The sequence below is a fragment of the Tenrec ecaudatus genome, chromosome 3 (genome assembly GCF_050624435.1).
Source record: "Tenrec ecaudatus isolate mTenEca1 chromosome 3, mTenEca1.hap1, whole genome shotgun sequence".
Classification (NCBI taxonomy): domain Eukaryota; kingdom Metazoa; phylum Chordata; class Mammalia; order Afrosoricida; family Tenrecidae; genus Tenrec; species Tenrec ecaudatus.
In genome coordinates this window covers 208,394,557-208,421,499 of record NC_134532.1, presented here as the reverse complement: position 1 = coordinate 208,421,499, position 26,943 = coordinate 208,394,557, and the positions used below count along the sequence as shown (strand labels likewise).

General features: G+C 49.8%; 1 protein-coding gene across 1 annotated transcript in view; it reads right to left on the bottom strand.

Moving 5' to 3' along the window:
- Positions 1-663: 663 nt before the first annotated feature.
- PROM1 (prominin 1) overlaps positions 664-26,943 on the bottom strand; it is a 115,510-nt gene continuing 89,230 nt past the window's right edge. The window contains exons 16-27 of the mRNA XM_075544510.1: positions 22,908-23,054; positions 21,919-21,990; positions 19,887-19,979; positions 17,856-17,909; positions 15,150-15,230; positions 14,234-14,302; positions 9,509-9,601; positions 8,875-8,990; positions 8,264-8,287; positions 7,493-7,561; positions 2,641-2,679; positions 664-1,802 (exon numbers count right to left, since the gene is read on the bottom strand). Of these exons, the coding sequence (XP_075400625.1) occupies positions 2,658-2,679; positions 7,493-7,561; positions 8,264-8,287; positions 8,875-8,990; positions 9,509-9,601; positions 14,234-14,302; positions 15,150-15,230; positions 17,856-17,909; positions 19,887-19,979; positions 21,919-21,990; positions 22,908-23,054 (840 nt within the window). The 3' untranslated portion in view covers positions 664-1,802; positions 2,641-2,657. The remainder of the gene's footprint in view (positions 1,803-2,640; positions 2,680-7,492; positions 7,562-8,263; positions 8,288-8,874; positions 8,991-9,508; positions 9,602-14,233; positions 14,303-15,149; positions 15,231-17,855; positions 17,910-19,886; positions 19,980-21,918; positions 21,991-22,907; positions 23,055-26,943) is intronic.

Below are 26,943 nucleotides of genomic sequence, written 5' to 3'. Positions count from 1 at the left end.
TAGCTACTGTGGGAGAAAGATGAGTCTGTTTGCTCTTAAAGAGAGTTACAGCATTGCAAACTCAAAGGGGCAGTTCTACCCTGTCCTATTGGTTACTTGAGCCAGAATTGACCGAAAGAGGTCATGCAAGAGCCATTAGTACAGTACGTTAATTTAAGCATTTGGCTGGTAACTGAAAGGATAGTGGTTCGAATTCAACATTCACTTTGCCGGAGAAAGAGGAAGCTGTCTGCTCCCATAAGGGTTTCGTCTGTGAAACCCAAAGGGGCAGTTCTACTTGGTTCCGTATTGTCGCTGTGAGTCAGAACGGACTTGAAGGCAGTGGGTTGCATTTTGGGTTTCCTTCGTCTGCATTTGAGTTAAGAACATCGGACACACCATGAACTGCCCAAGAAGGAATACACCTGTCTTTAAGGAGGTGCACCCAGAACGAGGCCGGCATGTACTCTGAACAGGTCAGCAGAAGAACCAGTCCCTCTAAAAAGATGTCGTGCTTGCTCACGTCGGGGCTCAAGGAAAGAGAGGAAGCCCCTGGACAAGATGGACCCACAGAGCGCCTGCAGCAACCATGGGCATGACCTAACAGTTGCAGATGGGACCACCTGGACGCCCCTGAACAAGGCTAGGGAAGCAATAAGCAGGCACACAGAGTTTTTCACGTTCTTTTTATTGATAGAAATCAGGACTGCACTGTACAGATTCAAAGATTTGCTGCAGGAAATAAAATCTACACTTCCGGTTTCTGTACATGAATGATCAATTTTCTTCAACAGTTTTTTTTTTTCATTCTGATCACGGTTGTTGATGACAAAGATAACAGAAAAAATCCCCAGGTAGACAGATGCTTGTTGTGTCCTTCCTGGGCTTCGTACAGACCAAGTTCAAAGGTTTCATTCATGTGAGACCCCAAACCTAAGAGACCTGGCAGAATTGTCTTCTGTTTCATTAAAAAAAAAAAATCCCAGCCACACCTGTTAACAGGTTACCCTGCAGCTCTCCAATAAGGGTTTAGGCAAAGGATCTTAAGTGTCCCCTGTCCGTGACATATGTTACAATAGCTACACTCTCTACAGGATGGCATGTCTTCTCCTTCAGGCTTCCTCTTCTCTGACTCTTTCATGTGTGCCAGGAGCATTAACTGATCGCTTTGTGATGGGCTGTTCATTCTATTTCTGAACACGACAAGAGGTGGGGCCTGTAAACGAACATGACAAGCGATTAAAAACGTAAAAAAGGAAAGAAAAGGGAAAAAAAGGGTGGGGGTGCTGTCATCCTCACAACTTTGCAGGGGCAGTTGCAGTAAGTCAACACTGACTTAGGAAGGGAATCACGAATACTCAGTTGTTGAAAACACTCTGGCCGTGGTAACAGAAGTGCTCACAAGATTTGCCCAGCAGGAGAGGCGGCTTTCCTGTAAGCAGGCATGTGTGGAGGGCCCTGCTCAGCAGTGAGCGGGTTACAAACCGAGCTGTGACACTGGAATGGCTGGGTGACCCAGAAAAGCATCCCGCTCGGATCACTCTACGTTGTCCTGTCCACACAGGAACCCAGTGTGAGAAGAAAAAAGAACTCAAGTAATATAAAGCAGGCGGGTGGGCAGGGTGGCCATGGGCAAAGGACTGGCCCTGGGAGTGTGGGGTTCATCCTGACAGCCCGTCCAGAGGGGAGTGGCCTCGTCTCCACAGCTGGCCGCGGGGATGCTCCTCGGAAGGCCAGGCCAGCTCCATCTGGGATTTGGAAAGCGCTTGCGGGGCCAGCCGCGACCAGAAGTCTAAGAACCTCCCATTCTGAGGGTCTTGAAGCTGAAAAGAAGGTCACACAGGAGTTTAGAGCCAGGCTTTCAACTGTGAAGCACAATGATTGCAGTCAATAAAACCCGGGGGGCAAAGTCCAGAGAAGACAGATGCCTTCAGGAGGCAAGCTTCTTGGTTCAGCCTCCTGCGTGATCACATTATCAGTGTGGTTTCTAAACATGCTCTATGTGATCACTTGTTATACGTAAATTTGTTGCCCCTCCCCCTCAAAAAAAAAGGCTAATATGCACACTTAGAAAACCTTTCAAGTTTATAATAATCAAAGCCCATGGCTGGTGCACAGGTTTTTTCAGAGCCTGCACTTTTCGTCGACTGTGTTTGTGTACACATATAGACTGATAGTGTATATATGCCAACATTGAGCTTATGTGTGTGTGGATACACACAAAGACTACATAAGCTATATGTAGATCTGTATATATAGAATATATATAGGCATACACAAAACACTATGTCTGCACTAGGTATATGTACGTGTCTACAGAGAGCATATGTTTAGAATATACATATCAGTAGCATATATATTCACACAATAAGGAGCTTCAAAAAGTTTGTAAAAATGGAATTAAAATATAATCTAATTTTCCACCAACTTTTTGAAGTCCTTTCATAATTGGTGTGTGTGTCTATATATTCACATAACTCTCTGTAGCCATTAAGCATACATTAGGATACAATCATTAAGTCTAGATATAATCATACTGTAACATCATACACAGATATAGATCACCTACTCATATAGGGTTCAGCTATGTCAGTTGAATATTTTAGTGTGGTAAAAACTGTTCTCTTGCTCCACTAATGTCTCTTCAGGCAGTCAACTTACCTCAAGCAAATTCATCCTCAGCTATCATGTACCATAGAGCTGGAAGAGAGAGAGAGTGCGCACAAATGAAACCTCTGAGACAAGCCTTCCCGGGGATTCTGTACCCTCCTTGCTGACAAGGAGGCAGGGATGAATCACGAGATGGATAGGGACCACACACAGAAAGCGTATTGGGAACACTGCCAACGATTAACGGGTTTTCCCGGGGCTTGTTCATTTTGCTTTTAGAGACGGGTACATGGAAACAAACGGCAGGAAGTAGAATGGTGGGTATTCACCATTGGATGCAGTGAATGAAACCCAGGCCATGCAGCCACCCAGCTCCCTCATGCAGTGTTTGAAAATCAGCCTGGGATCGGAGGCCAGACGCAAGTGGGAGCTCACCACAGGTGAGAACACTCGGTGTGCATTCCCTCCAAGCAGCCCTCGGCACCGACTGCAGGAGCCCTGCCATCCTCGCTAATGCCCTTGACACCCGCTCCTCACTACCCGACACGCTGAGTACCAAAGCAGGTGGTTATGTGAAAATCGGCATGATGGGGAAATGGAGGATGCTCACATGGTGGCAGGGCTGCCAAACAGACATCATTACTCAACTGCCACACTACTGAGAGTCACGGCCTGCCCCAAGTGACAGCGGGTGCGACTCTTGCCTTGCGCCTCGGTTGTTTGTCCTTGCAGATGGCCGACAACTGGACAGGACAGTTAGGAAGACCTCCCTGGGGTCTTAACTGTGCAATTTCAGATGAAAAGCTAGTTGATGAGGGAGGCATAGGTGTGTTTGATAGAAAAGTCTAGGTGCAAGGATGAGACGCCCGACCAGCGGTTGTGAACCTTGACTCTGGTTCCTTCCTTCCCCAACTATGATCTTGGGAAAATCACAGGGGCTCTGGGACTTGAGGTGGTCCTGGTGCCCACTCCACAAAACTGCAGTACTTCTGGGGACCCCAGTAGGTTCAGGGGTAGGACGTGACCTGTGCACACTGGAGTATGTCCAGGGCCAGGCACCATAGGGTAAGCATACACTTGCTGGTCCCTACTGAGTTATCTGCAGTAAGCAGATTCACGTGGGTTTTACATTTTGGATGCAGTGAACAATGTGTAGCACTCTTCACTACTGATTAGTAAGAAAGCACAAGCCAGTTGTGCTTACCTCACTTACTGGGTTGGGCACTCTGTCCCTATCAGGAATTGGAACTTTGAAAAAAGGGGACTTTGATTCTGAGAGGCTGGAAAAGAGACAGTGGCCAGCCAGACCTAGAAGCAGAGTCTTCACTGTGGTGAAAAAATGTGAAACACGTTGACTACACATTAGTAAGTAACCACAAGGGAAGGTGTGCTTGCCTTGCAGACTGGGGAACCTGGCACGGTTGGTCTGTGTGCCGCCTGCTGCACCTTCACTTATGCTCATCCATGAAGGGGCCAGAGGGTTCAGTCTCCCCTGCCCACCCTCAGCACTCCACCCTGAGACCGAACTTTCCGAAGGACGTCCATCTCTGATGGAGTCCCGGAGTGGGGCAAATGGTGAAGTTGCCCGGCCACTCATCAAACGGCTGGAGGTTTGAAGCCACCCAGAGGCATCTTGACAGTAAAGCCTGATGATCTCCTGAAAAAACAGCTGTTGAAAGCCATCCACAGCACAGTTCTGCCCCCGACGGGCTGGTCTGCCGTGAGTTGGAACTGCTTTGTCAGCAAGTGGAATTTCGTTGGAAAAATCACGTCTATGTCCCAAGGGATCTTGTGGGCTGGGCTCCCAGCTGCTCACACAACAGGGCTGGAAGGGCCACACGCCTCCTTCTGCAGAGGGACAGCTGGACGTCCCTCCTGGACAACCGGTGTCACATCCAGCCACGCCGCTCCTGTGGTACCACCGCCACCTCGCAGAGACACGGTTCTGGAAACGCCAGAGACTGGACACACTGATTCAAGTAACCAGAAACTGTCCTGGGGGTCCCCCCCTTAGATGGACCTTCTCAAGAGGACTTGAGATCCCAAGGCTAACGTCTGGGGAGTCGATACACAGGCATCCAGCAGCGGGCACTGGTGACAGACACCGTCTCTGGAGCACATGGCACACGCTCTCGCCTCTCTGGTTGACCTGGCTTGGGCTCAGACTCTTGCTCTCTCTCATTCAGGGCTCTGGACAAAGTGGACCAAGAGGGTGTAGGCTGAGAAGAAGGTGGCAGCTCCTTGCCACTGCTGCTTCACATTTGCCGTCTTTGTTGAAGGAGAAAGAAACTGGCTCCCCAAGCCATTCAACCTCAAACACAGGGGCGAGGGCTCTACAGACCCTCTCCTGGGCCAGCCAGAACACAAGGCCAAGGTTCCCGTAGAGTTCCCTGGAGCCTGCCAGCTTCAGGCTGGCCGTAGACTACAGCCTGTGTGGGTGCCTCCTATATCTCCCCAAGAATCCACCGCTGGGAGGCATGTTTTGTCTGACCCCCTCCCCTGGCTACATTTTCCTCCTCATCAATGCTGGGAACATCAACAGGGAGAACATTTCATCTAAAACCCTGATGTCCCCCTTTCCCAGGGAACGGGCTCTCCCTGCAGTGCTTCGTGCAGTTGCTCGGCAGTTTAGGGTCTTCAGAGTCGAGCGAGGATAAGGTGCGCCATCTCCAGGCTGCTTGGACCCTTTGGGAGACCCAGAGAGAGAACACTCACGTTGTAGGTTGGACTCTCAGCTTGGCCTCTTGTTGGCGGTGTAGCCTTGGGCATGACCTTGCCTTCCCAAGTCTCCAGAATGGCTGCTGGGAGGAGTAACCAGGAAGAAGAGCAGTGTGGTCTAGCCTCTGTTTGGGGGTAGAGGGTGGGTCTGGGGGACAAACGGTGCAGAGCTGCAGAGCCCTGGTGCCTTGGTGCTCAGCTGTCAGCCCGAAGGTCAGCAGTTTGAACCCACCAGCTGCGCCATGCAGGGCAGATGTGGCAGTCTGCTGAAGCAAGGATGGCAGGCTGGGAAACCCTATGGGACGGGTCTACTCTGCCCTAGAGGTTTCGCCGGGCGCTGGCTCCAGGACACTGAGCTTTTTAGGAATTGGGCAGAACCCCATTCTCTGATCCTCTCAAGCTTGTGGGCACGCAGGAAGCGACTCTCTCTCTTGATAATAAACAGGTAACTAAAAACCGTCATGCCACTATCCAGCTCACTGAGTTCCTCAGAAGAGGAAAGAAAACAAGCTGCCCATGTGATCTCCTCCAGGGGTCTGCCCAAAGCCAAGATGGAAGAGTCCCAAGCCATTCATTCATCCAACACATCTCCAGAGAAGAATGTCTCCCAGGCTCACGTGTCTTTCATACAAAAGCAATCCTGCAAGCAACTCCCAGTCCCTTTGATACGTGCTCTTTAGAGTCTGTATTCCATTCTGCCCGTCTTGAGGGACGAAGGAGAAGCCGGAGTTTGCGGGCATTTAGGCAAGGCTGATGAAAGGAACATGAGACACACGGTCACAGCCAACAACCAATGCCAGTCACTTTCATTCAAGTCTTTGCGGTCAAGTTGCACCTCAACTCGGTGTTCTGTGTTCTTCTCAGGACGGTGCAGCCTTTGGTTCTGTTGTGCATTGGACTGGTACGGGTCGGAGCCGACTCGATGGCATCCAATACCAACAACAGCCTATGGTCTGGTTCAGAGAAGGGTTTTCCTGAAGAGTTCAGTACCTTCTCTGACCTTTTGTTCCCAAGTACAGTTTTCCCCTGCGGTGCAGCTGGAAATCTGTGGGGTCAACACCGCAGGAAATCATGGTGGCACCCACACGCAGAGGCAAATACCAGGGCTTACTTTGCATCCAGAGAAGCAGGCGTCTGTGTTAACATCTACAGACTAGTTGGTGTCCATGGGTTGAGGCTGAGGGGAACTGGTTCGACGGCCAGATTAAAACCAGTGGCTAGTGAGTCCACTGGGACTCACGGCAACCCCATTGCATTGGGGTGAAACTGCTCCAGAGGATTTTCAACAGCTGAGCAGTCAGAAGGAGATGGCTTCTGGGTGGACTTGAACCTCCAGCCTTCCAGTCAGCGGCCAAGCCAAGTGTGCTAAGCATTTACACTGCCCAGATATGACTGCCCTCAAACCAGATGCTCAAACTCAAACTCACTGCCGTAGGGTCGATTCTGACTCATAGTGACAGGGGAGAACTGCCCTGTGGGATTCCAAGACTGTAACTTGTATGGCAGTAGAGAACCTCATCTTTCTCCCCCAGAGGGGCTGGTGGTTTCAAACTTCTGGCCTTTCAGTGGCAGCCTGATGGTAACCCACTGCACCCCCAGGGCTACCAAGCCCCAACCACAGAAGCTCCTCCTTAATGCTTAGAAAACAAACCAGGTTTTTGCCGCCAAGTCAATCCCGGCTCATAGGGACCCTAATTCCAGAGGATATAAATTCATAAGGATTTTGGAAGCAGGGAGTCACGGCTCCGGATCTGACTGCTCACAGTTAATTTGTTGGAAGGAAAGGAGGGAGAAAGGAGGTGGGGAGGCGGGAGGGCTTTGTGGACGGTACCCACACGGAGGTGATTTGGAGGGGGTGGAAAGCTACGTGTGAGCCAGCATGCAGTGCACCCATAGAACTCTACAGACACACATAGCATTTCAAGATGGCATCAACCCTTAGCTGCTGAGTCATTTGTTCCTCAAGTGACTACTGGCCTTTTAAACATGCAGCATCATCAAATGCTATGCAGGGCTGATTGGAGACAAACGATCCAGAGGGGGGCATGCAGGGAAAGGGGAATAGCATTCCAGACATGCAGGAAACCCAGTGTCTGATCCACAGATGATCCCCGGGTGGTGGGCTTTTATACCCCCCTCCCACACACACACAGGGCAGGCATGCACTTGCGGACGCGGGCTTTACCTTGTCATGAAAGGATTGGGGATACCATACAAGTGATCTTTATGATAACCATTATTACCATATTCCAGACTGCAACAGAAATAAAGACACCAAGGAGACTATGTTATCTCTATGATGAAGAGTCTACACCACGGGCTACAAGGACAATGGCATGGTCGTGATAAGTAGGGGGCAACACGGTCGTTTGACAAAGACATTGTTAAAAGGGTACATGTGCTAGACACTGAAGCAGCTAGCTACTCTGTAGATGAATGTGACAGATCCATTTTTAAAAATTAAAGTCAAGTATTCCTTGTGTGGCCCTTATGTGCCAACGCTCTTTTCTAAAGTCTTTAGAATTGACTTGTGCTTGGGCTACTAGATGCTACTGTGGGATGGCTGTGAGCTGTCACTTTAAAAAGGCTGTCATTTCATGATGTCTGAGGGCACACAAGACTTGTATTGCTGCAACTGGGTGCTCTTTCACACATGTGTGAATGAACTTAAAAGCCCAGCATTGCTCTTACAGGTGAAATTCTTTTCCTAATCATTTGTCACGTTTCCTAACTACCCTTAGGTCCCAGCACGCATTGTTTTAAGCATATTTGTATTTAACGCATCTGCCTTTAGATTGTATTTGTCATGGGTACTCCTACTGCTACAAGACGTGGTTCAGACAGAATCAATTTAACTTTTTAAAATCCATCAAATCTTAATCAACTCTCCCTCCCCTGCCAATCCCCATTAAGAACATGGATCTTTAAAAAGAAGACAAAGGAAAAGGGGGCTTACTTTTTCATGGGTACAGTTTCAACACTACAAAATACAAACAAAAAGGGAGACAGGGTTATTACGTTTTAAAATCACTAGTAGTCAAGCCCAGCAGCTGCCCTGGGTCTTTTCATTCTACTGCTGATGCCCCGCAGGGGTGCAAGCCCAGGAGAGAGGCTGTTGAGAAGACGAGGCATGAAATGAGAATGGAGCGCAAGCTACTCAGCAGACACGAGGAGAGGGAGGGAAAGACCAAGGAGCCCAGAGAAGGACCAGGAAAAACAACAGTTATCATAAAGTAAAATGCCAGGTCCCCAAGACAGAGGCGCTGTAAAACGAGAAAGAGAGAGGCTGGTTAAACAAGCCGGGGAGAAGATTAACCAAAAGATTGAGAAACAAATAGACAAACAAAAACCACCCAAAATAAACAACAAGAGCAATTAACATATACTTGAGAAATTCGGTCCTGCACAAAGGTCACCTTAAACTTCAGTAAAGTCAAAGCATCACGACATTGGATCTCAAGTCCGGCAGAAGAGAGCAGCCCCTTAGGTTGTGCCCCCAGCATCCACTACGTGACACGCCCCCCCCCCCCCCCCCCGTCCCCGCTTCCCAGGACGCTGGGCACTCACTCTTCATACACGTCCTCTGATTCCATCCGTCGGTAGTACTTGGCCAGCTTGACGGCCAGGATGAGGGCCGGGAGTAAAAGCATCGTAGCCTTCCCGACACCAAACCAGAACAGATTCTGGGAAGAGAACCGATAGGTGAGGGTAAAGGTTCACCCGTGAGTACATGGCAACCACAGTGGTGGAGGGGAATTGGCAAAATGACGTTTAGCTTTGTGCTGTAGTTTTGAATTTTTTTAACAAGTGCTCAGTTTGGTGTGTCAATGCACGGTGAGCCAGCCTCCGTGGAAAGTGTATGTAATGATAACACACCCGCTCATTCTAGAAACCTGGCGTTTGACCATGTGTTGCTGAATGGATTCCAACTCACGGGGGTCGCACTGCATTAGGGCAGAACTGCACCCCACAGACTGGCCAGGGGCTGAGTTTTCAGCCGTATACCACCTCCCAGTGTCTTTCTTTGGGGGCACCTGTGGGCTGACTCCACAGGAGCACTGGTGGCATAGTGGTTACGCATTTGTCTAACCCTGTAAGAGGTCTGAACGGAAACGTAACTGGGTGCCGAAATCTGGAGAGGACAAAAATCAGAGCTGATGGCTTTCTGGGGCCGTTTCACTGTGTGAGAGAAAACTCTTACCATGGGGTCCACGACATAGCTGCAGAGAAAGACGTCGACAGCAGAATCCAACACGGTGGCCAGGGGCCTGCAGGCAGCAATCTTCCTGGTGATCTGTGGGAGATAGCGCAGAGCACACCTGGGTTAGACACACACACACACTCAGGCCTGTCTCCTCACCAGGACAGCTATGTCCTCTTGGCCACGACTCCCATGCACTTGGCCTTGACTTCCTCATTGGCTAAGTGGAGCAAGTCAGTCTCAACCTGTAGGACTCGTGGTGCAATGGGATAATTCATGTGGGCCCAATGGCTTTGTGGCGGAACTTTTTGGAACCAGGCCCAGCAGACATGTTGGGAGAAGGCCCAGAGAATAGATATTTTCTGACAGAAACATGTTGCCAAAATGACTTGATTTCTGCTGCTACGCAAAGACAAACCGGACCAAAAGCCAAGCCGCTGTTGTTCAGCTCATTTTGATACGTAGCAACCCTGTCTGGGATTTCTGAAGCTGTAAATCTTATCTTTCCCTTAAGCGAAGCAGCTGGTGGGTTTGAACCACTGAGCTTGGAGTTAGGAGCCAAACATCTATGGCTGTGCCACTAGGATTTATCACTCATAGGCAGCATCGATAGACATGGGCCTGGCTTGGCTCCAATAACCCTTTATGCACACAGTCGGTCGCTGTTACTAGGCCTGTTTGAAAGTCAGAATAGGGTGTCCCCATTCATGAGGCCAGAAGAAATCTGCTCCATGAATCATGGACCAATGTGCCATCCCCATGAATGACTGAAGGAAACCCGTCACTCACTCACTCAAATACCTACTGGTTCGAAAATCAGACCCACTGGATTGGTTTACAGGAGACCTGGTGGCCTTTGGGGAGAAGTGTTGGGCTGTTGACTACAAGTTTAACGGTTCAAACCCACCCAACAATGGAGGCAAAGTGAGTATATTTTTGAGCATAAAAATTTAGTCTTGGACCCCAATTAGTCTCATGACCCCAATTCTACCTTACAAATCCAGCTAGACCAGAGCATGTACATGGGTACAGATAACAGCATGAAAACAGGGAATCCAGGAGAGATAAACCCTTCAGGACCAATAATGAGAGTAGCGATACCAGGAGGGGAAGGGAAAGGTGTGGGGAGAACGGGGGAACTGATCACAATGATCTACATATAACCTCCTCCCAGCAGGATAGGCAATAGAAAATTGGGTGAAAGGAGACAGCAGTCGGTGAAAAATTATAAAATGAAAATTATAACATGAAAAAAATGATAAATTATTAAGGGTTCATAAGGGAAGAGAGGAGAGGAGGAAAATTGAGGAGCTGATACCAAGGGCTCAAGTAGAAAGAAAATGTTTTGAGAATGATAATGGCAACATATGTACAAATGTGCTGGACACAATGGAAGGATGGATAGATTGTGATTAGAGCTATAATAGCCCCCCCCTCCCCAATAAAATGATGGGGGGAAAAGAGTCTGGGAAACCCTCTGGGGAAGTTCTAGCCTGAAATACACATTGAGGGGAATCGACTCAATGACTGTGAGCTTGGGGTTTTTCTTTCTTTATGACCCCATGTAGACTCTCTGACAGTGGGTTTGGTTGGGGGAGTTGGGACCTGAGTGAGACTGGCGACTCTCCAGGACTGGTACCCTGAGGGGCTCCTCACACCTGGAACTGCAGCTGACCTTTGAGGCCATCTTGTAGCTATAAAACAAACTGGGTCCAAAAAAGAAAGATGACCATCACCTACCCGTAAACCCTGTGCTCCTTTAAGAACCAACAAGACCACCTCCAAGAGACCAGATGGTCAAGGATCCCTTTGAAACGGAGGTGAGCAGTGAAGGGGGCAAGGGGACGCGGTGGCTGGACCCAGCCCATGGGGACAGAAACCAGGAGAACGTCACACTGTGAAGACGACAAGCCACATCACCGAACAGCTGTGCAGACTGAAAGCGCTATACACTATTATTAAAAATGGAGGTAGTGGGAAGAACTGGAGAGTGAAAGAGTTCTTTAGTATGGCTAATAAAACAGATATGTCTTTTAGGGGGTGGAGGTGGGGAAATAGGAGCCTTTTCTTTCTGGTTTGCTCCATTTTCCCCTTTCCGTCTCCCTCCGTCTGTACCCTCAAGACCAGTCCCTGGAGAAGGATATCATGTGGGTAAACAGCAGGGGCAAAGAAAAAGAGGAAGGCCCTTGGCGAGATGGATGGACACAGCGGCTCTAAGAATGGGCTCAAACCGAACAATAATTGTGAGAACGGGGTAGAACCGGGCAGTGTTTCAAGCTGGTGTGCAAAGGGCCACTGTGAGTTGGAACCTACTTGATGTCACCAAACAACAGCCACAACAACAACATGAGTTGGAACTGACTCAACAACAGCGGGGAGATTTAGTTTCACTGATGGGCCCCAAAACAAAATACAACAAACACTTCACTTCCTTGTGCTCATGGTTCAAAAGGCCGTTGTGAGAACAGAACAAGGGAATACCACAGGGTTTGAAATCAGGAAAGGTGTGTGTCAGGGTTGTATCCTGCCAGCATACTTACTCCATCTGTACACTGATTGCGCTATCTGTACAATCATCAGAGAAGCCGGATTATATGAAGAAGAATGGGGAATCGGGACTGGAGGACGGCTTACTGACAACCTGAGATATGCAGATGACATACTTTGCTGAAAGTGAGGAGGAGATGAAGCACTTTTGAGAACCGCAACCTTCAGTATGAATGACAACCCAACATAAAGAAAACCCAAATCCTCACCACTAGGCCAGTAGGTAACATCCTGATAACCTGAGAAAGACTGACCTTGCTTGGGTCCACAGTCAGTGCTCAGGAAGCAGCAATAAAGAGATCAAATGATGCACCGCATTGGGTAACTCTGCTGCACGAAACCTCAGCTTTTTCTGTGTGTTTTTCTTTCTCTCAGATTGGAGTTCATCTCTGATATATTTTGTCATTGGAGGTAACCTGCTTGAATTTTGTTACATGTTTTTCTTTTCTTCGATCTATGAAACCCAAGATTGATGCGTTTATAGACAGCAAGTAGAATAAGGGTTCGGGGGGGGGGCGGGATGTAACAGGGGAGGCGGGGCAAAGGGGAGCTGACAGAGTTCAAGAAGGAAGAGGGTATTTTGAAACTGACTGTGGTGACAATTGTACAATACTGCTTGATGTGACTGGACTATGGAACGATATGATATCTGTATTAGCTCCCAATAAAGTAGTTTGATCAAATAAATAAACAAATAGATAAAATGTTGAGACCCAAGGCGGCGACTGTGAGGGAGGACTAAGGTGGGCCTGGCCCAAGTCATGGCATTTTCCATCGCTTCCTCTGCACATAAAAAGTTGGACAGGGGATAAAGAAGACCCAAGAAAGATGAAGGCATGTGCACTATGGTTCCGGTGAAGAGTACCGCAAGTCCATGAACTGCCCAACGAACAAACTGACCTGTCTTGGAAGAAGGACAGTAAGGATGCTCCTTACTGGCAAGGAGGGCGAGACTTCCGTCTCACATGCTTTGGACATGTGGTCAGGAGAGACCAGTCCCTAGAGAAGGACATCCTGCTCGGAAAGTAGAGGGGCAATGAAAAAGAGGAAGACCCTCAACGAGATGGCTTTGCCCGGTGACTGCAACCAGAGCTCAAGCCTAAGAACAGCGGTAAGGACGCACAGGATGGGGCGGGTTCCCTTCTGCTGTGCACAGGGGTTGCTATGCATCAGAACCGACGGCACCTAACCGAAGCGACACTGGTGCTCAGTGTCCTACCGGCCAGAATCCACTGAATGGACTTAACACCGCCGCCTTCCTCCTGCCACATGGGAAACCGTAGGTTTCTTCAATTTCAGTGCTTTCTGGGTTTTCTCCTCTCTTGGATTCAAGAAATGGGGTTTCACATTCTGTGTGTTTTTCTCTCTTATGGGGCCCCCAGGGATGTCTCTAGGCCCTGGCCAGCCCCCATCCTGGGTTACAGCTGCTCTGTGATGGCTGCGTCCTGGGCCGCGTTCACTGTGGCGCCAGCGCTCCTTGGGGGGTGAAGGTGGGGGGAGGGCGGCGGGAGTGGGTTGGCCTGCTGGCCTACTTCCTCAAAGATGAGAGCCTTGGGGACCCCACAGGGTCACAATGAGTCTCCAGACGGACTCAAGGCTGTGTGACCCAGCAACCGCTGCCAAGGAACTCCTGGCACGCTGAGGCCAGAGTCCCAAAAGGCTGGGAGAGAAGACAGGGAAACAGGAAACACGGTAAGGACGTGGGAGGGGGGCTGGTCCGTGTGGGGATGGCAGTTGATGTACGAACTATTGAGTGGAAAACGGAACTGCTCCGACCGCCTTCCCCCGACCTTAAAACTAAACCCACTGGGAACTTCGCCCTGCTGCACACACCCCTAAGGAGCTCAACTAAGCAGCAGTCGCCCGGGGCCCCAGGGGCTGTACGAAGCACTCTACTATGTAAGCCTGCTCAGGAGTTGGTGGTTCACAGAGGAGATGAGATGGTGGCCTTCAAGTTAAGAGAGGAATAGACAGAGACGGGGGCCAGTACACAGAAGATAACCCCACAGAGGTGTGTATGACACCTCTGCCCAGTCTCAAGGCGCCTCCCCCTTACGCCCACCCCTCCCTTGCCTCCACCCATGTCAGGGTGCCTTTCTTTGTAATTCCTCCCGATTTTATTTTAGGACCAACCAGGGACACACCCACCCCTCTCTCCACCTAAAAGGAAGTACTCACAGAGTCCTTGGCCCACTGCACGTACTGCTCGAAGTATTGTATTATGGTGTTCAAGTAAGCCTGGCTCTCCTGGGAAGAAATCAGACACGCGTAACCCAGTAGTATGATCACAACCCAAATCACACCTGACACGGACAGGACAGCAGAGCACTGCTCCCTGGGGCTCCCCAGACTGGGCCCGTTTCCCGGAGCGTATGGCTGTCTCTCATGGAGCTGGGAGTGGGTTTGAACCGTTGACCATGTGGTTAGTAGCCTGTTTCACCCACTGCAACTGGGGCTCTGTGGGAGTCACCTAATCTGGTGTCAATGTAAAGATTAAGAGTGCAGGGGTGGAGGCTAGGCTGTCAATCTGGAGATAGCCAATGAGACTTCTGTGTGGGCATGGCCTTCTCCTGAGAATTCTGGGGAATCTGGTACTTCCTCCTTGGAGGCAGAAGACACCTCTTTCTCTCTGCTACTTCCTAGGAGACACTGAAGAAGACAAGCCACTTGGATGCTACCAGACCTCAGAAGCCGGAGAAGCCACAGAGAGACCCCTGCCAGCACTGAGATGCTTACAACGCCACTGGACCCAAAGACTTTCTACCCACTGGCTTGTGATTGTCCTGCATTTGGCTTCATTGCATGTGTTTCTTGAGTTTGAAGAGGAATTTATAGATTGGTATTGGACATATGGGCTGCTATCGAATTTATGGGCTTGATCTGGACTGAGCTGGGATGTTTTCTCAATGTTCAGTTGCTCTTGTATATTAATCTCTTTCTTATACACAAATGTGTGTCCATGGATTTTTTCTCTAGCCTACCCAGATTAACACAGGCTCTAACGACAGCCTCCCATTTAATCATGCCATGCAGGTCACACGCCCATGTTGGGACACACCCATTTTTATAGCGAAAGAAGAATAAGAAAACTCACATCGATGACGATGGAAGAGACGTTGTGTTGGATGAAGTCTTGAGCCGAGTCCAGAGAGACGGTGATCTCCCTCACTCTTGCCTGGAAGACACAGCCCCAGAGGGAAGGGATCAGATGGGCATTGACAGCAGGGGTGGGTACAACTCTCTCAGCCCCACACCACTACCTGCCAGCTGAGGGGGCCATGCGTTCTGGCTCTGGGCCTGGGCGGGCAGAGGGGCGGGAGGTGAAGGCAGAGGGGCTGCTTGTTTGGGGCCCGCCACAGGCTAGCTCCGCTATACCAATGGCCCCGAAAGTGGGCAGTGCCATCTCCTCACTGCCATCAAGCCAATTCCAACTCTGAGCAGCCCTGCAGGGCAGACTAGGATGGCCCCTGTGGGCTCCCGAGACGTTAACACTTTACAGGAGCAGAAAGCCTCCTCTTTCTCCCGAGGACCGGCTGGTGATTTTGAACTGCTGATTTTAAGATTAGCAGCTGAACATGTATTCCATGACAGCACCCAGGCTCCTGGTACTGCCCTCTGGGGGCACTGGGATGGTCCGGGGCGGGTGGGGGGGGTGCTGCACAAAAGGATACCTACACTCTGACCTGGATAATGGGCTATAGTATGAGAGTGTTTAATTGCCAGGGGGGCACTGAGTGTATATCTCTTTCCCCTGTAAAGGGACCTGTAGGTCCAATTAGCATGAGGATCTGTGCTTTACACAAATGGGCAGGTGTGGAGGTTTAATTTTATATTGCCTTGACCCTGTGTGACAGTGTAAGGTGAAATCCTACCTATCGATCCAGTCCCAGCTGATGATGCCACCTGGGCGGGAGGGGTGGCCTTTTTTTTATGACAGTGAGGATTTCTCTTCCTCTCTCAGGACCTTCTTCACCTTCCTCCTCCCTGGGATTGTGTGCCTGCCTCCAGAGGCAGCCGAATCTGGGTTGCCTGATCCTGGGAGCTACCACCTTGCTGTTTTCCCACTGACCGACTCTGCATCCACCGGCCCGGGGGCCCCCTGTATCTCCCTTCACCGTTTTGCATCATTACCTGCAGCTAAGTGACTCAGAAAAGGACTCTGGCTAGCTTCCGGCCCATGGATTTGAGTTGAACTGGGCTAACATGCCCTTTTCATACCAAAGTACTGATTGATATGCAGCTCTTCTGTCTGTCTGTCTATCTATCTATCTATCTATCTATCTATCCATCCATCCATCCATTTCTATCTCTCTATCTACAGGAATGACACCAGTGTTTTTCTCTAGACAACCCGACCTAACTTAAATCTGGAGGGAAAACCTCTTTGGGTCCCCTTTACAGGTGAGGGGGGGTCTCTGGCTGCCACAAACAGCCAAGCCGTCAAGAGTGAGCTTCGGAAACACTGGGAGCTGGAAACCACCCGAGGTGGCGCCTCAGGAGCCATGGGTGTCAATCTGCTTCAGAAAGCTGACAGCCTGGAAAACCCCACTGAGCAGTTCTACCCTGCACACACAGGGCCACCATGGATCAGGACTGTGTTGACAGCAACTAACCCCCGCAAGGAGAAGCTCTGGTGATGTGGTCCTTACTCATTGGGCTGCTAACTGCAAGGTCAGCAGTTCGAAACCAGTAGATGCTCAGGGGAAGAAAGATGAGGCTTTCCGATTGAGTTTCTATCTTGGGAGCTCACAGGGGCAGTTCTGTAGGGTCACTATGAGTCAGTTATCGACTCGATGACAGCGAGAGGTTTGAAGAAGAGCAGCAGCGGTGCTCAGCACCCAGCAGAGGGAGCTGCACCCTGTTCACAGGCACCATATTTGGAAACCCCAGAGCTGACATCTGTCCCTGACTCCACTGCCATCGGGTCAAGCCTAGCTCATAGCAGCCCCCCATAGGCCCGCCATGACTACATTTTTCTGGAAGCAGCCAGCCCTCAGGGTCACTGACCGGTGTTTAAACCGCTGACCCTGTGGTCATCAGGCCCACAGTTAACCCACAGGACCTTTTATTCTCAGGCCCAGCCTCTTCCCACCACCATCGCAGAAGCAGGGGCTGGGGCGATGCCAAGTCACACTGCAGCCAGCTGCCCATTTACAAGGTTGTGGTGGGGGGCGGGAGGGGTCCTTGTGTCATCTCTCTCCACAGGCATCTTGGAAGAAAGGCCTGGTGACCTACTCAGCTACTGAAAGTCCCAAGGGGCACAGTCCAGCCACCCATGGGTCACCAGGAGTCCAAACGACCGCAACAGCATTTGAAAACCAAAAACTTTTATTAACAGCAAGATCGACAGCTGACACCTCGGTGGACGCCCGACTCCACACAGTGAAGAGGTGTTTTCTGAGTAGTCTGTCTGCGGTGTGGGGGGCAGGTGAGCACAACAGGGGCTGTTTGATAATAAACACCCTCCAGCCCAGTCTCCAGGGATACTGTATGAACCCTATCTCTCTGATGGGCTTGGGCACGAGGCTTGCTTTGACCAAGGGAATGCCAGTGGACAGGGCAGCTCACGGTTGTTATCTAAGGGGTCACCGGGGTTTCCATCTACCCTCCAAACTCCTGAGGTCCACTCTGAGGACACGAGTCCACCCAGACAGGAAATGGTCCAAAGTTCATGAGACCAGATCTCGCCATCTTCTCTTCTAAGGAGCATTCTGGCTGGACCTCTTCCAAGACAGGACTGCTTGCTGAAAGCAGCGTTGTGTCCCAAAGGCCAGGACGGAAAAACACAAGATGACCTTACCTCCAGTCCGCTGCTGGTACCCTCCAGTGTCTTGAGGTTTTGGTATAAAGTACTCTGGAACAAGCAGAGGAAACAGTGTCCAAAGGATTCCATGAAGCAGTGGCAAGAATGGGTGCCCTGTGTCCTCCCCTCCCGGCAAGTCAGTCATCAAATCTGACTTCACGCTTCAGGGCTGGATTCTGGACAGAACACCAGACACCAGCAGGTGTTTTCTCAAATGTTCTGAGGGCCAGGACGGCACATGCAGGGCGTCCGAGACCCCTTTGAGTTAGAGTTTGTGAAAGCGAAGGTATTATTTCAAACAGAGCTTGGGGCTGTTTTTCCTACGTGGCTTCTGTTATTATTTTATGCAAACAAGGTACAAAATCTATGTTTGTTTGCTAACCAGATTTCTTCCTCCCACTCCAAGGTATTTTCATAAGTACATTGTATACTAATTTTGTACAGGGGGCCTGGGAAAAAATTTAGCATGCTTATACAAACACAACTTAGGGGGGGCTGATTACAAACAAAAATAGAGCTTTTGAGATATATGAATAAAAATACAGTAGATCAGAAAGTGGCACCGTTTATTTGTAAAGAGCCAGATAGTAAGTATTTTAGACTTTCCAGTCCCTACCGGTCCTGGCCCAGAGTGACCCTGTAGCACAGAGTAGAACTGACCCTGTGGGTTTCCAAGACTGTTAAGAGAGTCGGAAGTCTCATTTTTCTCCCTAAGAGTAGCTAGCAGTTTAGAACGGTTTCCCTTGTGGTTAGCAGCCCCATAAATAATCCAGTGGGGCTCCTAAATCTCTCTATATAGTGATATGCATGAGGGGGCTTCAAAAAGCTCATGAAAAATTTGAATTAAAAAGGTAACGAAATATTGCCCTGAACTTTCTTTATCTATGTTGGAACCCTCGTGGCGCTGTGGCTGCTCCCTGGGCTGCTAACCACAACCAATGTCAACCGTTTGAAGCCACCAGCCACTCCTCAGATAAAAGACAAAGCTGCCTGCTCCCCTGAAGAGCTACAGTCTGAGACACCCACGGGGCCACTTCTGCCCCGTCCTGTGGAGTTGCTATGAGTCACAACTGACCCAGTGGAAGTGAGTTTGGCACACACACACACACACACACACACACACTGCCATTGAGTCGATTCTCTGCCTCTGTGGGTTTCCAAGGATGCAAATCTTTATGAGAAACCTCAACTTTCTCAAAAGTAGCAGCTGGTGGGTTTGAACTGCTGACTCTGCACTTAGTACCCCAACACAGCGTAAGCCACTACGCCACCTAGGCTCCTGCGCACACACATCTACATAGGTCCCCAGTGGAACACACAATGTCTCCAGCAGGCCACATCCTTACCCTCCTCCCTCCGCCAGGAGCTCACCCTGCACACACGGGATCGGCACGGGTCGGATCGACTGGGAACAGGTGGTAACTGTGTGTGTGCGTGTGTGCGCGCGTGTAGGGGCACACGCACGAGCCACGCCTGCCTCACAGTCCCCTTGTCTAGAGAGCCTAGGCACAGCAGGAGAGCAGCGCGGTGCATCCGAGGGATGCGTCAGGGAGGGCACTTACCCGAGCTTTCACGTATTTCTTGGCAGCATTGGAGGAAAAGAATTCGAGATGGAGTGAGCACGCATCCAGAGGAAACACAGCAGCAGCATCGCCACATGCCCGCCCAGGGGGTGCAGTGAGGGGTGGGGGGTGAGGGATGGGGGCTCTGGACAGCCATGGAGGAAGCTAGAGTGTGTGTGGGGGGGGGGGGAGGCGCAACAATGGCAGACAGAACATGACACGCTCCCGCTCCAGTGGAACAAGCAAAGGAAACCAGCAAAAGAGGGGTGGGGGCGTTTCGGTTAGTCCTCGCCTGGAACGCTAAGCTGCTGGAATTTGGTGCGAGGATGACTCCGTTCCTTCGGCTGAGGGCTGACATGGCTCAACCCCCGTGTGGGGGGCCCAGGATGCCGGGCGCCACGACGCCAACTTACTGAACCGGACCATGGGAGAAGGAAGACAAGGACCAGAGGCCGCCGATCCTCACCATGGAGCGCTCCAACGGGATCACCTGATGTAGGTAGACTGCCTTAATGCTCTGCACGCTCTCCATCAGGGAGTCTCTCAAAGTTCCTTGTGGCTACAAAGAGAGGGAAACACATAGCAATCAACCCCAGCTGCCCAACTCTATGCGTTTTCCCTAACTCTAGGAGGGAGTCCCCTTCCCTGACTCTGATGGCCACTAGTGCTGGAGGGGACAGGCGGAGAGAACGCACTTCCAATTCTAGACCCAGACTCTCAGCAAACACTCAACCCCCCTAGCCCTTCCCATGTCCCCAAGGCTGTGCAGTTTCTTGTTCTCCTGCAACTTCCCCAGGTTACAGAGGAGAAGACCAGAGCTCAGCTGGCATTTTCCATTGATTTAGCCCGTACTTAAATGGTGTTGGGGGCCCTGGTGGTGTCGGGGTTATGGGCTGGGCTGCTAACCACGGGCTCAGCCCTTCAGAATGACGAGTCACTCCAAGGGAGACTGAGCAGGCTTTCTAACTGCTGTCAAGAGAGGGTTCCCATCTTGGAAATCCTCAGGGGGCAGTTCTACCCTCTCCTACAGGGTCTCTAGGAGCAGAATGGACCCCATGGTGGTGAACTTGTGTTTTTTTTGTTGCAGCTGTTAAATGGCGTCTGGTCTATGCCAGGTCCTCTTTTACAAGTATAACAATGCTCATGGAGAGCCACACATGAGAACGCAAGGCAGACACCATGATTAAACCCACTGTGCAGATGAGGGTAGTGAAATCTCTTGCTGACAACCCCACAGCTGGGGCATTTCTAAGTCCGGAGTTAAAGGTGGCTCCCACTTAGAGTCCTTGGAAGGAACCGTCCAGCTGTGAACCAGTACCGAGTGGATGAAGGGGAAGTTTACCTACTGGGTTGGCAGGGTGGCTCTGCTCCCCTTTAACCACTTACTATCTCTAAGAGTCATGGATTCCATGGTGTCGCCTCCCCAGCCCCCTGAAAACAGGTGACAACTTGGCTGGGCCATGGTCCTCAGTGGTTTGGCAGTGATATGATGACTACCCACCCCCCATGGTATTTGAGGTGATAAACCAGTAAGACAATTGAGGGTAAGATATTGCACCCCTAATCCAGTCAATAGCTTTGATCCAATGTAAAGGGTATGGCCTGGAACACCTCTTATCTTACAAGAGATCAAAGGAAAAGAGAAGCCAGTGGAGATCAGAGAGACCTCCCACCACCAAGAGAGAAGAGCAGGGAGCAGGGTGTGTCTTTTGGGCCTGGGGTCCCTGTGCTGAGAAACAACTAGCCCCAGGGGAAGAATGATTCCAAGACACTTGGAAGCCCGCTCCTAGAGAGGCTGAAAAGAGACAAAGGATCCTCCTCCTACACTGTGCGCCCCCAGAGAGAGGACGCCTGCACCGAGGGCTGTAGTCGTGACTTTGGAGTTCTAGTCCCCCACCACTGAGCCAGAATGCATTCCTGTTCGTTAAAGCCACCGACTGGCACTGATTTCTAGTAAAGCAGTCCTAGGAAAGGACGATATTAAAACACTAGAGACAAATCTCTCATGCCATCTGCGACCATTCCTCTGCACTGCAAGGGGAATGGTGTGTGTGTGTGCGTGTGTGTGTGTGTGTGTGTGTGTGCGTGTGTGTATGTGTATGGGTCTCAGAAGAGGGGGTGGAGGGCTGATGGGATGCCATGTGCTATGGCAGTGAGACCCCAGCCCTGAGCACAGCAGCGGTCCTGTGGGGGTTGATGTCCACAGCCTGCAGCAGCCCTGGACACAGTCACTGCCCACCGTGGTGGGGCTGGGGTGGGACATGCTGCCACGCTGCCGACAAGGGTGGTCAGAACCAAGACCTAGTCCTGCTAGAAGGGACCTCTTTCGCCACTTCTCTGAGAGCGCCACTGCCGTCAGACCGCCACAACCATCCCAGCATGTGACTGGACTCTATGGGGACAAAGGCGGGGCTCTGTACTGCTGTCCAGTTCTACCCTGTCCTACAGGGTCGCCATGAATCAGCATCGACTCGACAGCAGCAGGTGTTTGAACTCACCAACTGGCTTGCTGTTCTGTCCAGATTCTCAGCAAATGAAAGAAGATTCATTTTGGTGGGGGGTTTACTGGCCTTAAAAAAGAAGAGGAAGAAGAGAAAAACATTTTAAATGGAGGTGATTTTCTTTAAAAAAAAACCACAACAACAACATAAGCTTAACATATTAACATAAAAGCAACAGATTTAAAACTGGGCTCCTAACCATATAAAACCGGGGATTCCTGGGGTTGTGGTGGGCTATGCATTGAGCTGTTCATGGCAAGGTCAGTGGTACTTTTATTAGCTGCTCCACATGAGAAAGATGGGGCTGCCTGCTCCCCTAAAGACTGAGAAACCCTAAGGAGTTGTTATACTCTGCCCTACATAGGGCTAAGGGCTCTGATGGCATAGAGGTTTATGCATTGAACTCTGAACCAGAAGATCAGCACTTCGAACCCACCAGCTGTTCCACTGGAGAAACATGAGGCTTCCTAGTCAGAAAGAGCCAGAGTGTTGGAAACCCACACGGGCAGTTCTACCCTGTTCTATAGAGTGGTTATGAGTCGGCATTGACTCAATGGAAGTCTAAAACGCTTCTGTAGGTGGCCACTCCTGCCCTCTTATTTTACACACAGGGCAGGCCTTGCTTTCTTGAGAATGACTTTATCGCACTTTAAACATTTTGCATTTTTCACAAGGTGAACGTTGGCAACCAAGCTGGGTAGTGCAAGTATGTGGGTGGCGTTTTCCCAACAGCGTGTGCTCACGCTGTGCCTCTGTGTCACACTGTGGTCGTCCCACAGTCCACTTCCTAGTGTTGACATACTTTCACACGTGACAGGAAAATGCAACAACAACAAATCCACAGGGGACTTGATTTATGGTGGCACTGGCTTTATCACGGTGGTCAGGGAATGCACCTGACTTCACACACACACACACACACACACACACACACACCGGTGGTCTCGTTGCTCCTGGAAGCACAGGTGAGAACACCTGGGTCATACCTCAATCAAGTAAGCTGTATAGTTGATCTGGTTGATTCCCGTAGCCACAAAATCCCCCAGGTTCTGTCTTCCTTCATCGTTCAGCAGAACTATATTGCCAAAGTCGATGTTCAGTTCATTAAATCTGTTGTTTACATCTTCTGTGTACTGCAGGATAAGAGAAATTGTGAGTAAATCCATCACTCGCCAACAATTTAATACACTTGAAGCTTTCGTAGTGGGTTACACACTGGGCTGATAACCATAAGGTCAGCAGTTCAAAACTACCAGCCACTGCTCCCAGGGAGAAAGGCCAGATTTTCTACTCCGATAAAAAAGTACAATCTCAGAAACCCACAGGGGGAGATCCACCGTGTCTTATAGGGTCCTTATGAGTCAGAATCGACTCATTGGCAGTGCATTTGAGTTTGAGTGCCTTATGGCGCCCTGGTAGTGTAGGGGGTTATGAGCTGAGCCATTAATCATAAGGTCGGAAGTTCAAAACCAGCAGCCCCTCCTAGAGAGAAAGTTGAGGCTTCCTAACCCTGTCAAGAGTTATCATCTCAGAAATGCGCAGGGCCAGTTTCTCTCCTTTGTCCTGTAGGATTGCTAAGAGTCAGAGTTGACTTGATGGCAGTGAGTTGGAGCTTTGAAGGCTTGAAAGTCCCTGGTGATGCCGTAGGTTAGGCCTTGGACTGTTAACCACAGACTGGTGGTTGACATCCACCAACCACGCTGAGGCTGTCTATACTGGGCAAGGTTCATCGTCTGGAAACCTGCTCTCGGGCCGCTTTGAGTTAGCATCATGCCAAAGGCAGAGGGCTTGGCTTTGATTTCTGATTTCAGAGAGTGAGAAACCGACACCCAAATCCATGCTGGTGGAGCCGATACTGAGTTCATAGGAACCCGTGCGGTTTCCTAATTCTGGGGCCTTGCACGTTTCATCATGATGCTCTGCGTTGTCTTTCTGACCTGCCCTGTGACGTTTTCTGTTCAGCTGCTTGGTGTCACCATTCCATCCATTTGCCTTCACTCCTCTACATTCAAGAACAAGTGTCCGGATCTCTTCTGACATCCACTTGGATCTTTTCTTTCTTTCCTGTCTTTTTAATGACCTTCTAGTTCTTTACGAATGATGTTCTGATGTCCTCCATAGCTTCTCAGGTCTTGTCACTCGTGGTCAGGGCGTCGAATCTATTTTTCAGATCGTCTCCAAATTCAGGTGGGGTGGACTCAGGGTCATATTTGGTCTCTTGTGGACTTATTTTCATTTTCCTCAGGTTCAGCCTCAACTTATGAGTAGTTGATAGTCTGTTCCACAGCCAGCCCCGGGCCTTGTTTTAGCTGCTAATATTAAGCTTCTCCATCATGACTGGTAGGGCGTGATCAAAGGCAATGTAACCAAGAGGAATTACTGAAACCTGAATGAAAGCTGAACATGCTAGTGGTACAAGAGGAGAGTAAAAGGAAACAAAGGAAAAGAAAATTAGGAAACAAATGACATTCATAGAGGTCTATATATAGGCATGTGTGTATGTAAATATATTTATATATACTGATAGAGAAATAGATCTATGTACATATTTTTATATGTAAAGTGTCAAGGTAGCAGACGGACATTGAGGCTCTACTCAAGTACTCCCTCAATGCAAGAACACTTTGTTCTAATAACCTGACATTCTGTGTGATGCTCTCCTTCCTGACACGATCACTGAAGACAAATGGGTGCATAAGCAAATGTGGTGAAGAAAGCTGATGGTGCCCGGCTTTCAAAAGATACAGCATCTGGGGTCTTAAAGTCTTGAAGATAAACAAGCGGTCATCCAGCTGAGAAGCAACAAAGTCCACATGGAAGAAGTACACCAGCCTATGTGGTCATGAGGTGTCGATGGGATCATGTATCAGGCATCAAAGATCCCGAACAACAACAAAAAAATCATATCAATGTGAATGAGGGGGAGTACTGAGTGGGGACCCAAAGCCCATCTGTAGACAACTGGACATTCCCTTACAGAAGAGTCACAAGGAAGAGCCGAGCCAGTCAGGGGGAAGTATAGCAATGATGAAACATACAACTTTCCTCTGGTTCTTTAATGCTTCCTCTCCCCAACTCTCATGATCCCAATTCTACCTTACAAACCCGACTAGAGTAGAGCATGTACATGGGTACAAATAAGAGCTGGAAACACAGGGAATTCAGGACAGATAAACTCCTCGGGACCAATAATGAGAGTAGCGATACCAAGAGGGTAAAGGGAAGATGGGGGGAGAACGGGGGAACCGATCACAATGATATAACCCCCTTCCTGGGGGACGGGGGACGGACAACATAAAAGTGGGTAAAAGGAGACATCGGTCAGTGTAAGACATGGAAAAATAACAATTTATAAATTGCCAAGGGTTCGTGAGGAGGGGAGGTGGGGGAGGGACGGGCAAAAGTGAGGAGCTGATACCAAGGGCTCAAGTGGAAAGAAAATGTTTTGAAAATGATGATGGCAACAAATGTGCTTCACACAGTAGATGGATGGATGGATGGATGGATGGATGGATGGATGGATGGATGGATGGATGGAGAATAGGGCTGATGAGCCCCCAAACAAAATGATGAGATAAACAAAAAGCTTCTCCGCCGTGTCTTTTCCACAGATGTAGTCAATTTGGTTTCTGTGTATTCCATCTGGAGAAGTCCACGTGTGGAGCTGCCATTTGTGTTGCTGGAAAGCATTTGCGATGAAGAAGTCCCTGGTCTTAAAAAATTCTCTCGCGCCATCTCCAGCTTTGCTTCTGTCAGCAAGGTCATGTTGTCTAGCAATGTTCCTTCCTCTTACTTTCCAATGTTTGCGTTGTAATGCCAACTGCCTCTTGACAGCGTGGCTCATCAATTTCAGACTGCAGTGCTTGCTAGAATGTTTCATTTTCTTCATCCTTCACTTTAGTCATCGGTATGTAGATTTGACTAAAATCGTACTCACTGGACTTCCTTCGATGGGGATAGATATTAAACATTATCATAGTGTTTTCACAACAGATCTTGAAATGTCCTTTTTGATGATCCACGTGACACCAGACCAGATGAACCTGTCATTCCTAGCATTGCTCACTGCTGCCCAGAATGTCAATCTTTGGACATTCCATGTCATTTTTGACAACTTCCAATTTTCTCAGATTCGTACTTCATACATTTCAATTTCCAAGTAATTAATGTTTGCAGCACCTTTGAGTCCCGTACCAGCAACCAACGAAGGTCACAAAGGCTTGATGACTCTCACGGCTGTACACCAGGCATGGCATTCTCGTAGACCCTGCTTTGAGAAGGCAGCTCTTCCCCAGCCAGGTCTTGTGTGCCTTCTGACCCGAGGGGCTCATCTCTGACAACCTTCTCTTGTCATTCACGATGTTTTCAATGTCTAGCAGTATTGCCCTGCTGTCCTAAGGGTCTGAGTGGCTAATTCCTCTGGAGTGGGCAGCCTATTCCTTCTTGCTCATCTGGAAGCCCCAGTGAAACCTGTTCACTTTAGGTGGCCCTGCTGGCATTTGAAATACCAGTGACATAGCTTCCAGGATCACAGGAACATGTAAGCCACCACACTAAGACAAACTGACAGACCAGTAGTGGGCGTCACCCAAAGTCTAGGAAATGGAAAGGACCTAGCTAGCACTGCTGCTGCTGTCGGCCAGGGGGGGTGCGGGGGGTGTCTCTGGGAAGGTAGGCCTGCCCTTAGAATCTCATGACTAAGACTCAGCGGGAGGCCTGGGTGATTCTGGACACAAGGTAGTCGTTCCACTACATCAGCTTTGCTCTTGGACACCTCATCACAGTCCACCCTATCGCTGGGGCTCACAGGGACGTTGTTGGTCCAGATGATCATTCTTAGTGAATAGTTTCCTCTTCAACGAACTAGGAGGACAAATTGACTGGTCTTGGAGGAGGCCGAGGGGGAGTACCCTGTGTGTGGAGGTGCAGAAGTGAAAGAATAGGAGCTGGTGGGTGGGGAGAAACCTATACCAAGGCCAAAAGGAATGGGTCTTGATGACTAACGCAGGTCATGTTCAAGTG